General features: G+C 30.7%; 1 protein-coding gene and 1 long non-coding RNA gene across 2 annotated transcripts; both read left to right on the top strand.

Annotated features, from left to right (window-relative positions):
* Positions 1-4,059: 4,059 nt before the first annotated feature.
* Positions 4,060-5,631, top strand: LOC123293008 (dopamine receptor 2-like). The gene has a single exon (XM_044873723.1). It carries the CDS (start codon positions 4,060-4,062, stop codon positions 5,629-5,631), a length of 1,572 nt encoding a protein of 523 aa, XP_044729658.1.
* A 2,624-nt stretch (positions 5,632-8,255) lies between these two features.
* LOC123292050 lies at positions 8,256-9,461 on the top strand. Its single transcript, XR_006534992.1, has 3 exons — positions 8,256-8,291; positions 9,003-9,175; positions 9,326-9,461. It is a non-coding gene; the product is annotated as an uncharacterized LOC123292050 (long non-coding RNA).
* Positions 9,462-13,519: the final 4,058 nt, after the last annotated feature.

Below are 13,519 nucleotides of genomic sequence, written 5' to 3' on the forward strand. Positions count from 1 at the left end.
TAGTGAAAAGGGATATTTAGTTACAACTGCGAAATTTTTAAATACTCGATGATCGATAATTCAATTGATCCTTGCTCTGCCGAAGTTTTTAGAAGGTACACATTTTCAGACTCAGCAAATGTTGAAAAAATGCTAAAAATATGATACGATTAAAAAGGTAAAACGATTTTCCATATCAAGCATATTATCCTTATACCAACAAACGTACAAACTTAATAATTTGCATCCCCGAAGCTGAAAGAAAAAGTGATGAAAATATAGAGCAATACCCTCAATATAAATAAGCTCGAACTTTACCGTTTTTTGAAATGTTATTGCACCAATATATAGAAATCTATTCATTAACCGACTTCAAACAAAAACGGAGGAGGTTATCTATTCGACTGTATTTTGTGTGTGTGTGTGTGTGTGTGTGTGTTACCTTAGAACTTTAGACTGGGTGACCCGAATTTGACTCTTTATCTGTTTGAAAGCTAGTGCTTCCCGTGTGATCCCATTTCATAAAAAAACACCATAAAAGTCTTAAATTTGCATAAAGTATGCACGACAAGAGGACGAATTACTCAATATCACACTAACCGATTTCGATGATTCTTTTTTTAGTGACAAATTAGTTAGTGTACTTCAGATTCACAAAAAATCACAAAATAAAAAAAAAATAAAACCGACTTCAAAAGAAAAACTTTTCCAAAATAAATTAATATGCACTAAAAAGTAAAAAAAAAACGATAATATAATGAAGTTAAAATTATTTTTATTTTTGGAGTCTGTGTCAGCCAAGCTAATGTAGCAAACTGTTCTGTCAGAGTTGAGGCTGACACCGACTCCAAAAATAACAATAACTTTAACTACATTGTATTATCGTTATTTGTTTACTTATTAGGGTATATTAATTTATTTTGGAAAAGTTTTTCTTTTGACGTCGGTTTTCCTTTTGTTGTTTTTATTTAATATAAGCATTATCATTCTTTAAATGCTAAAACTTTGCCAAAAACTGAATTCATTACAAAACATATAAAATAAATATAAATCGGTAAAAATGTTTTCTACAGTTTCTGCATAGTTCTTTTTTTATCCAAATAGCTGCCTGATTCAAAGTATTTCTGTATAAAAAAAATATATCTATCTCATACTTTGTTTGGTTGTTGTAAATAAAATAATGTCCCCGAAATATAGTTGAAATCGAATCGGAAAGTGGATATAATAATATAATAATACCAAACATTTCCATAATACATTTTTTCCGTATTCGGTGCTACAAATGTAGAAGTAATAAATCAAATAACTTCCGTTATATGTACAATTTGTAATCTCATAATATTGTACTTTTGAATTTACATTCGCAGGTTTTTACTCAAACTTTTTCAGTTCGGTACTTGTTTACTCAGATTCAACTTTGGAAGTGTACGCTCTGATAGGTACTGCCAGAAGAAACTCTATGTCTTACAAAAAATATAAAAGTTGGAATCGTTTAGGAGATACGATGCCACAAACGAATCTATCAGACCTCATTTTATGTTTCTTTAAATTTTTAATTTAATATTATATCAATGATAAAACAAAATATGCAAAATTAATGGTAAAACGGAAGTTAATAAAAAATATTGAAAAAATATTTTAAGTATATTAAAGATTTGACCTCAATATGTCTATTCATAAAATGACCATCAACAAACAAGAAGCACCATTGCCTTCATTTCCTTGAGAATACCCACTAAAGGAAAAAAAGCTGCAAAGCTTGACATAGTAAAAAAGTTTTTATTGAGAAATTTTCTCATTCCATTATTTTAATACTCAGGTCGTAAACTCAACATAAAAAAAAATATCTCCTGTTTAATTTAATAATTTTTTGATGAATGCCAATTTCAATTTAGACGATAGTATATTTTTATTTATTTTATAAATGTTTTTCAATTTTTAAAATAAAGATTCAACTAAAAGTTTGAATCAAAAACTTTTAACAAAAAGAAAACCGACTTCAAAAGAAAAATTTTTCCAAAACAAATTAATATGCACTAAAAAGTAAAAAAATAACGATAAAATTATTGTTATTTTTGGAGTCAGTGACAGTAAAGGAAACAACTCTGACAGAACAGTTTGATACATTAGCTTGGCTGACACCGACTCCAAAAATAACAATAATTTCAACTACATGATATTATCGTTATTTTTTTACTTTTTAGTGCATATTAATACGTTTTGGAAAATTTTTTCTATTGAAGTCGGTTTGATAAAAGTTTTTTTTTTATTTTGTGATTTTGAGTGAAACTGAAGTACACTAACTAATTTGTCACTAAAAAAAGAATCATTGGTTGGCGTGATATTGAGTTATTCGTCCTCTTGTCGTACATACTTAATTTAAGACTTATATGGTTTTCCCATGGATGCCATTGTCAAAACTGTACTAAAATGAAATGTGACCACACGGGAAGCACCAGCTTTCAAATAAATATAGAATCAATAGGTTCACGCAGTCGAAACTTCTGAGGTAACACACACACAAAAAATACAGTCGAATTGATAACATCCTCTTTTTTTTGAAGTCGGTTTAAAAGTCACTGCTTGTTAAGATCAAACGTATCCTTGTAGTTTCTATTGCTTATAGTCTCCTCACCGATATCCGGCGCAAACCTTTGTCCTGAGAAAATCGACGGAGGTTTTACATTTTATTTTATCCCCATTTAATCGTCAACTTTGAGGTTATTGGTGTTTTATAGTACTAAAATTGGTGAGCAGGCCAACCTTGCCTTGCAGAACCAAATTTACCATCAGCGTCGGATTAACCATGTGGGGACCCCGTAGGCGATGTGCAAAGCAGATAATGCTGTGTTAATTTTTAGTCTTCTTAAATCAACTTGACTCTCCCTATTGTGTGACCGTTTGCATCCCCCCCTCTCCGTGGTATCCTTCTCGTAAAAAATATTCCATTTTCTCTTTTGACCTTTGCCCGGGACTCTTATCCGATGTGGGCTCTTTAGACAGTTGCCTAATCCGCCTAATGAATTATCGGCCACTGTTTACGATTGTCAGCGTTAACTCATGGTTCCACTGCTTAAACACACCATGAGATTGAGCTTTTATAATGATTATTCGTTGTTTCTATTTCCTTTTTTTTCATTTCTATGTACTTTTTGTGCAGGAAACGAATGTAAAATAACGGTCGACTAACTAATTTTTTTTTTTTAATTATTTAATTTTTATTTTATCTTGAACATCTCATTTCGTTCGTAATTTCGAAAATTATCCTTAAATTAGTTTGAGACCATTTTTTAATACCATCATCGGGAATTCGACTCTTATGCCACAGAGTTCCCGAAATGTATTTAAAAAAAATAAATGAGGATGAAAATACCATTCTGGAGGTTTTAGAATGCGCTGTATTTGAATCTGACTATAAAAATTAAAAATATAAGCATAACTTTGTACCATAAATGGAAGATTTCTGTAAAAACTTTGAACGAGATACAAGAGAGGTGGAGGCTAAACCGCAGTGTTCTTTACTTTTAAGTCCATAAAAGCGGGCAGGTACCAAGTTAGTATTCGTTTGTTGATTTGAATCTGGTGCGAAACCCAAAACTCAAAGTATTGAAGAATCATATTTAAAAACTCTATCGAACAAATTACCTTTCAAACAACAAACAAGTCAAAATAGATTAATCCGTTTAGGAGTTATTGTGCCACAGGCAGATACACAGACACGTTATACTTATAACATCCCTCATTTTAGCCGGGGTTGAAAAATAATATGGGCCTTTAATATCTATCTAAGTTTAAAGTTTAAACTATAAAAAGCTAGCGTATTCATTTCTATCTCATAATTAACAATATATTTTCTTTTTTGTTACAGACATAAACAGAATATAAAACAATCGATGGTATAAAAAAAAAAACAAGAGAACAATGTAAAAAAAAGACGTTATAAAATCACAACAAAAATCAACAACAGCGAAACAAAACAAATGAAGAACCTCACGCAGTAAAGGAAAACAACAATAAAAAAAATAAATAACTAAAGAAAAAAAAAAAAAACATAAAAATACAACTCAAAGCACAATCAAAATGAATCAAACACTTCTATTATCCGAACAAATATTTAATAAGAACAGTGAACGAGGGATATTCTTAGAACCATATTTATACAATTGGGATACAATCAATTATGGTGATGATACATCGCTGTCATTATTAACAGGTGGGAGTGGGAATGGTGGACTATCATCATTATCACAATCATCAGTTCAAACGGCAACATCGTCGCAAACCAGTTCTTCAACAACCGAACAATTATTTTTCGAAAATAATAATTATTATAACGGTGCTAATAATATAGTGAATAATAACGTAACAATAACAAATATTAATGTCGAACAAATTAACAATAATACATTATCACAAACAATATTCAATTGGACATTATTTAATTTGACAATAAAAGATAATCCAGATGATTATCATGATTTAATAACAAATGATAATACTGAAGAGTTTACATTATGGAATCAATGGCGTGAATTATCACAAGATAAAGCAGCATTAGTATTTTTTTTATTTTTATTTTCATTTGCAACCGTTTTTGGTAATACATTAGTTATATTAGCGGTAATACGAGAACGTTATTTACATACGGCCACAAATTATTTTGTAACGTCGTTAGCGGTGGCTGATTGTTTGGTAGGTTTAGTTGTAATGCCATTTAGTGCTCTGTATGAAGTTTTAGAACATACGTGGTTCTTTGGAACTGATTGGTGTGATATATGGCGATCATTAGATGTTCTTTTTAGTACAGCGTCAATTTTAAATTTATGTGTCATATCATTAGATCGATATTGGGCCATAACGGATCCTTTTACATACCCCACTCGAATGAGTCGAAAACGAGCTGCAATGTGGATTGCAGTTGTTTGGATATGTTCGAGTGCTATCTCATTTCCAGCTATTTTATGGTGGCGTGCGGTTCGTATTGAAGAAGTACCGGAGTTTAAATGCCCGTTTACTGAACATTTAGGCTATTTAATATTTTCATCTACAATTTCCTTCTATTTACCACTTTTTGTAATGGTTTTCACATATTATAAAATATATCGAGCGGCAGTTGTACAAACACGTAGTTTAAAATTGGGAACCAAACAAGTAATGATGGGTTCTGGTGAATTAGAATTAACATTACGGATACATAGAGGTGGGACGACACGAATACCACAAGCACGTATTTTAGATCCACAAGAACGACGTGGTACTGGAGATTTTCGAGAAAATAATTCATCGACACCCACTGAAGATGAACCATTAACTGCTGCATTACATAATAATGGATTATCACGTATGGCCGGTGGACGTGTTAATAGTTCGAATGTTGTGAATGCTACACCGGGCCAAAAGAATTTTTCATTAAGTAGAAAATTAGCGAAATTTGCTAAAGAGAAAAAAGCTGCAAAAACTTTAGGTATTGTTATGGGTGTTTTTATTGTGTGTTGGTTACCATTTTTTGTTGTAAATTTATTATCTGGATTTTGTTTACAATGTATATATCATGAAGAATTAGTGTCAGCAGTGGTTACATGGTTAGGTTGGATAAATTCTAGTATGAATCCAGTCATTTATGCATGTTGGAGTCGAGATTTTCGAAGGTAAGTGTATATTTACTATTTTAATAATTGTCTATTAAATAATGAAAAATAATATGTCATTCAGAAAAAATTTTTAATTAAAAAATATGTGTGGATATAGTCTCTAGGTTGCCGAGAGCAATTTTAAATTTTTATTTGATTCAAGACTTTAAAATCTTTTTACAAAGAGTTCCTACATTAATCAACGAAAACAAAAATTATTCGAAATAATGAGATAATAAAAATATCTCGGTTATAACATTCTATATGCACATAAACAAGTCATAAGAAATAGATTTTAAATCTTAGAGACCAAATTAAAGTAACTACATTTACAGCATTAACCTGTTATTCATTTAAAAGGAACGCCCTAATCATCAGAATTGTTCGAAGAAAATAAAAAACTTTTTTAATATGGGAAATATTCTCACCGTATAGCAAGTCATACAAGGTTAAAGCATTGGAAGTGAATTTTCTGAAGAAACTTTCACGCTTATACTCATACGCAAGGCAATTAAATAACAAATGATTCAGGCTTTCGACCTCGTTACGGTTTTAAAGAGTGCAAACGGCAGCCAAATCATTTACATAACTTATTTTGTTGATGATGATACGTTATGTGTCAGCTACGAAGTTTTGCAAACACTCGAATGAATTGCAGGGGACAGGGGAAAGCCTAATATTTATCGAATCTATCCCGGACTATCGGGTCTTTGTACATCAAGCTGGGACATGATAAAGCAATTCTTTCACGGTCTTGTAGGGCATAAAGTATTACCCTTTTTAAGTTATGCATTCGCTAAATTTTCAAATGCCTCGTTAGCTTAAAATTTATGAATATTGCCGTTTCTTTGTATTCTAATACGAAGATAATTGGCTCTCAAACACTGTAAATTTTAGTCAGACAATCAACAAGACGGCGTATTGTAGATTGGAGGATTTTGAAATTTTAGATCAGACTATGTTCTGTATCAAACATAAATCGATGGTGCCGTAGAGATTATCTTATGTTTGCGCCAGTTTTTGGTTGTAGTAAAAAAAAATTGGCCCGATTCAGAACGTAAACCGTACAGTTCTTTCCATAGTGCTCTTTTTGGCATTGCTTTGTAAGAAAAAATAACATTTATTTCTTCATAAATATGGTATTATGAGGAAGTTATATAGACGTATAAAAGAGCCCCATTTACTCGCTTCTCCCTAAAAGGAAACTAAGAGGTATATTAATTTTCACTAAAATGAGCGAAAATAAGTTCGCTTTGTTGGCTATGCTATGTTTTAGAATGGAGTCGATGATGAAACCTACCAACGGAAATTGATAGACAAAAGGGTTGAAATAAGGTCCTGTAAGAAATCATTGCAGTTTTGCGAATAACAACTATAGGCATAATAATATATTAGTTGAATTCTTGGCCCTAAATGTTTATTTACATCATAAGTTTCGAATTATAAATATAGTGTAGGCGCTGAGAGGGTTTCGTATGCATTTACAGGTTCTAACGAACAAGGATTAAGTATATGACATGTTTCACATCATGCCATTTTTCTATAATGGAATAAATGATAATTTAATTCAATTCAAAATATTTTTCATATAAATTTTAATGAATCTAATCGTTCAATATAATTGGTCTGGTGAAATAATAATAATAGTAATAATAATAAATTTAATGTTTGATAAATAAACGTTTTTTTAAGTTACATCGATATCATAAACTTAGGATTACATATCATGTTCATAAATTTGAAAAATACACAAAAAAAATTTAATGCATATATTTAATTATAATGACATAACTTAATAACAAAGTATGCTATGATATTAAATGTCATAGTCAACATAATACATTATTTTTTATGCGAGTGTTTCATGTATGAAGTAAAGGAATTACATACAATTTTTCTTTTTGATTTGTACTTAAGTCAATACAAATCATTTTTTTCTCAATGTTAGTTAATGAACAAGTGATAATATTGGAATCTCTTCTAGTCACTTTCCAAATATTTAATGATTCTGATGAACATGGATAGTTGTAAATTGGTTTTCTCTTTTTTAGTGTTTGCCCAGTAATTGTAATATTATTGTCACCTGAAGAAATATAAATATTATCAATTTGTAATATAAGCAAAATTGAATCTTGTCCTTTTTGGATAGATTATATTTTGGAAAGGAAAGTCAAACATGTGGTCACTTCAAGTGAATATATTATTTTTGTTTAGAACATTTATATATTCAAGCACAAACCTGTTTATTTGCAAGTATTCGTATGTTTACTTTAAATGTATATATTTTTTGGAATTACGTATATACTTGCAAAGTATGTTGCAAGTGTCAAACATGAATGTATCTCAGGCATGAATATGATGATATGTAGGTGTGTAGATCAGGCATATGAATAATATATAATATATAGAATGAGGTTAGGTATATAATGACATTGAATAAAAATCATGAAATCCATGCGGTCTTTAAGTTTAATTAATTAAACCCGACGAATAATTAACAAATATAATTCAACTAGCTAACAAATGTGCATTAACTAGTTAACAAGATAATTTTTATTAAAATTATAAGTGAAATTTATAAGTTTGATAAAAAAACTGAGTAAATGAAACAATTAGGTTATTTATAAATTTGTGTTGTGTTTAAAGCTTCGTTTTTAAGTTTAATTACGTAAATCATACAAGGTTAGTATAAAATATTAAGTTATTAATTCACTATAATCTTTTGTGTGTTTGATTTTATCTTTTTAAATTTTTCAAGCATCATATCCCAAAAAGTATTAGACATACGGAACTGTGGGTCGGCTTAAATTGTTCCAAATTTAGTTTATTTTCCAAATGATATTAGCAACTAATGCCAGAAGCTCATTGTTTTTGAATTGAACTGAAAAAATCCGAAAATTTTATTACGCCGGTAGCACAATTCCTCTGTTTTGATTGCTAAATGTGGTTTTACACTCTCCTAAGGTGTCGGAATTACATATAAAAAATGTAGCTTTACATCACGTTATGTGATTTTAGCTGTTTTTTTGGTAAGATTTTACTGGCGTAATAATCAAATCTTTCGTTTTAAATTCATCTTATAGTCGCATCAAAATATGTTTTTAGTCAGGAGTCCTCAATAACAGCTCCGATTTTGATGAATTTTTTTTCAAAATTATTCAGTATTTTCAGTATTATTTAAAATCAGAAATATTTAAGTTGGGGGAAATAATTTGGAGGAGGAATAGCCAATGTCGCAACTGATATATCGATGCCCAGCCAAAATCGCTAATGAGAGAAGTTAGAAATTTTGAGGAGATATTGATTTTATAAATATAAGAAAGATCTATTAAAATAAGATAAAACAGATAACTAAAATAAATAATTAGCATTAAAATAAATTTTCTTTTCCAGAATAAACGTTTATACTATTGTCTTGATGGAAAAAATACCATTACTCGTAACATGGGTAATATTATTGGAGCATATATATCAAGAGACGTAGCACTGCCGTTTGTGGCGGTAAAAGCAACTCAAAACAAAAAAATTTTCAAAGATACAAATTTTTTCACTTGTATAAAAAGGATGTAAGTTATTTTATATTGCAGGATTACTCTCGTTGATAACTAATTAATTATTTCTTAATCATATGTTATTATTTTATACATAATTATAATTATTATTTTTTTATTACTTATTTAATTACGTACATAATTAATTAAAATTTTTTATTTTAGTTGCTGTAAGACAAAAATCCCAAAAAAATCAAGATATTATTCCTGACACCAAATTGCATCAAGCATTATCGTCAGTGCTAAATAATGCTAAAGATTGGGATGGCCACAGAGTAGCCAGGATAAAAAAACAAGAAAATAAAAAAATTACTTTTTTTTGTTCACTTTTTTAAAAATTATTTTTTTTTTTGCTGTGTAAACAATTTTTAATATATAATAAATAATATTTTTAATTACAATAATAATAATAGTGTAATAATTTTTACAAGAATAAAGATTCGTGTTTCTTAAAGGGACCGGACCGGGCATACCGGATTTGGATTAGCCAAGGTATGTAACGCAGATGATTGATTTGGACCCGATTAGGAATTCTGAATCTGGTCCCGATAAAGTTCTCCTGATTGGGTCCCGACAAGGATTTCCTGATCGGGTCCAGGTACATCATCTGCGTTACACACCTTATCTGGTCCAGATAAGGTTTGCCTGATCTGGTCCCGATAAGGTTTTCCTGATCGGGTCCCGACAAGGCCTTCCTGATCGGGACCAGGTACATCATCTGCGTTACACACCTTATCTGGTCCAGATCGGGTATGCCCGGTCCGGCCCTGGTAAGGATCACGAAAAAATTTCTAGTCGGGAATGTGTTTGATCAGAGTGGGAGGAAATTTGTTATAAACAAATTAATTGTTTATACGGCCATTGCTCTTAAACTATTGAAAATTCGAGTAAGTAATTTGAGTCATTTTGTACCATTTTATTTTACAAGAAACAAAAAGCACGTTCGGTTCCAATAACTCAAGTTTTAACATAGATATTTGAAAAAATAAAAAAGATTTACCAGAACAAATTTTGTCATATATAATTATTTGGTGTTTTCTTTCGTTAAGGGCTCGTTTTCGACTTATAAACTAATAGCGGGCTGGAAAATAATAAAACTTAATTATGCTAGCTTCACTGCTATAGCATAAAACGTATTTTTATGTGCATAAAATTAAAATATAGACTCGCACTTTTCAAATGAGTACCTAAAAGTGCAAAAATATTATTTATAGGAAAATCTACGGACATTTCAAACCAAGCGCCGTCCTTATGCAATATCATTTTTGTTTACAATTTAAACCATATCTCTGGTTCTATTGGTCGTATCAAGACGAATAAAATGAATAAAAAACATAAATATTTCTTTTTTCATTAAAAATGGTAGAAAATTGGTTTCAAAATTTTATAGTTTATAGTTTAGGAGCTATGGCCGTATAAACAATTAAATATTTTATAACAAATTAATCCCGCTCTGAGCGATGAGAAAGTTGAAATTGCATGCATTTACAGGTCCTATTTGTTCGGTAGGACCTGTAAATACATGCGATATCCTCTCAGCACCTACACCAACTTGATTATACAAAATTTTAATGGTGGCATTTATTACATGATTTTAATAAATAACATTCATCTACTACAACAATCTATCTATGCATACATCTACAACTCCAACATGAATTGTTAATTAAAGTAAATAAAGTTACTTTAATTATTCAATCAATCATATATCCTTTAATTAATTACTGTTCGCGTTCACTAGGGTACCATGTAGTATCTAGGGTAAAATTCAAGGAGGTTATATATAACATAAAGGCTTAAAAGCATAGTACATGCAATAAGTGAATTATTGACCGTTAAAAAAGAGAGCGAAGAAAGGGACCGTCTTCCCTCTTTGTCTCTCAGTCTGACAAAGCATCATTCTGTAGTTACTCTGAAGATATAGCATTTTACTAACCATAGCATTTGTATTACATACAGGTGGGCTGAAGAATGGTTATCATTGTAAACTTGTTTTCGAATAAACAAAAAATTAAATATTTTCATTGCATATTGTTTTCTTAAAACAAGACAAACGTAACAGATTGTTTATTCGTCGATTACATAAAGTTATGTACCATGAATCTCCGGTAATATTAAAATAAATTTTTCAAAAAGCATGAAGACTACATTTTTTGATCACTTTAGGTAAAGAATTCTCACTGCACGGGCAGAAAAGTGAAGTTAATTTTTGAAAATCTTTAGAAGGGCGCAATATATTAACGTTTAAAATTCATTATTAAAGAAAGCGGAAAATATAGGTTATTGACGTCATTGTCCAGAGAAATTCATTTAAAATACATACAAAACTTCACTGAAAGGAGATGGGTAACAATCTTTGAATGCTTATAGCTTCTTCGATTTTAATCAATTTTAATTTCACTTTCAAATTTTTGTATGGTATCAAGTCATGTTATTGCAAATTCGACATCAGTTAACTACCATATTATTGTGTTTTATGGTTAAGAAAGTAAATGTAAGCTAAGTATAAGTGGAAAAGTCTACTTCACCGCGATAGCCAGACGTAATAATAATAATAATAATAAGCCTTGATACCAGTAAATGGGCAATGGCCTCTCCTTTCACAAATTTTAATGTAATCACAATAAGGGTAGAATTTCTAATACATTTCTCCACGCTTGTCTGTCAGTAGCAATTCTCGACCATGTTTTTCCACCGTAGTTTCTGAATTCATCCGACCATCTCTTACGCTATCTCCCACAATTTCTATTATTCATTCTTGGTGTCCAGAATATAATTCGGTTTGCCCATCGATCAGTTTTTGCTAGTAGAATGTGCCCTGTCGAGGTCCACTTTAGCTTTTTAGCAATAAACTATGCTGGGCGAATTTGTGTTTTTGAACGTATTACCTTATTTCTAATTTTATCTCTCCGGATAATATTGAGTAGGTATACAGCGTTCCATTCTTCTCTGACAGATATCCAGTTTATTGCTAATAATGTATGTTAGAGCCCATGATTGACATCCATACGTTAAAACTGGTGTTATGCGTGTATCAATTATCTGAGTTTTCACCCTTAAAGAGTAATCTCCTCTCCGGACTTATTTTGGAGACCAGAATTTCTGCTAGGTTTTGGCGCAGCTGCGTTGTATTTCTTTGTTATACTGATCTTTAAAAGATAAAATTTGACCCAAGTACACGTAATTTTCTGCATAAGCAATACAACTGTTTTCTACAGATATTGGTATCATTGGACCGTTGGTGATAATTTTTGATTTTGAATAGTTTATGTTGAAGCCCGCAAGTTTTAGATGGTCGTTTAGTTGATACAGCATAATTGAAATGTTATTAGGTGAATTGGAAATAATTACCAGATCATCTGCGAACCTCAAGTTTGACAAAATCTCACCATTAATATTCATACCGTATTCAGTCCAGTCAATTTTTCTGAAGATGCACAATTGAATAGATCTGGGCTTTAAGATGTAATAAATAGTTGTAAGAGAAAAGAGTTTAAAATTTTCCAAGTAATTGAAGAAAGATGTAAAAAAATTTGTTTCAAAGGTACAACACTTGCTCCGTATATATTACTTACTTATTGGGTTATAATGCTTTCGTATTCAGAATGTGTGTTATTATCTGATATATGTTTAATAAGTTGTTTATAAAATATTATTTATCTTTGCTGTATGGATTAATTTTAAGTTCTGATTTGAATTCTTAATTTAAAGTTTGAACATGATGCATAAGACTGGTGATATCCTCCTTATGAGGGCTTATTCTGCTTATTCTCAAGCTTGCCAGAAATATAGGCTTGTGTTTATTTTTGTAACAATACGGTACTTGTCTGATAAATACTATAAAATAGGTACAACTGAAGAAATTTTCGACAATAGCACCAAATTTTTGCTTTAAAAGAATAGCTAGTCTAATTTGTTAGGGAGCTCTGGCCATATGATTTACTGATGGTTATAGTTACGGTCTGCTGAACCTTAAATATGATAGTAGGTAATGCCTCATGTCGCCCTGTAAGGTTTATTATGAAAAACCATCCTGGAAAGTTTCTCTGCATGTGGTCCCAAACTGGAGCCATGCCAAAAAAACCAAAAAATCAACAATTTCGATACTTTCGGCATAGCTCCAAATTGGGACTATTTGCTGAACTCAAACTTTGCAGAATGACTGTAAAGAATCACTTCTAATTAAGTATCAAACAAGCAGACAGTTTCCAGTATCACCACTTAGTGAGAGCTTTTCAAACTCCCCCGTGGGGCACTACCTACTATCATATTGGAGGCCCAGCAGACCCTAACCATGACCATCAGTAAATCATATCTAAATAGGGAGTTTGGACAATTCATTGAGTTACGATCCAGTTA

This window comes from Chrysoperla carnea, chromosome 2 (assembly GCF_905475395.1).
Source record: "Chrysoperla carnea chromosome 2, inChrCarn1.1, whole genome shotgun sequence".
In the NCBI taxonomy this organism is placed as follows: domain Eukaryota; kingdom Metazoa; phylum Arthropoda; class Insecta; order Neuroptera; family Chrysopidae; genus Chrysoperla; species Chrysoperla carnea.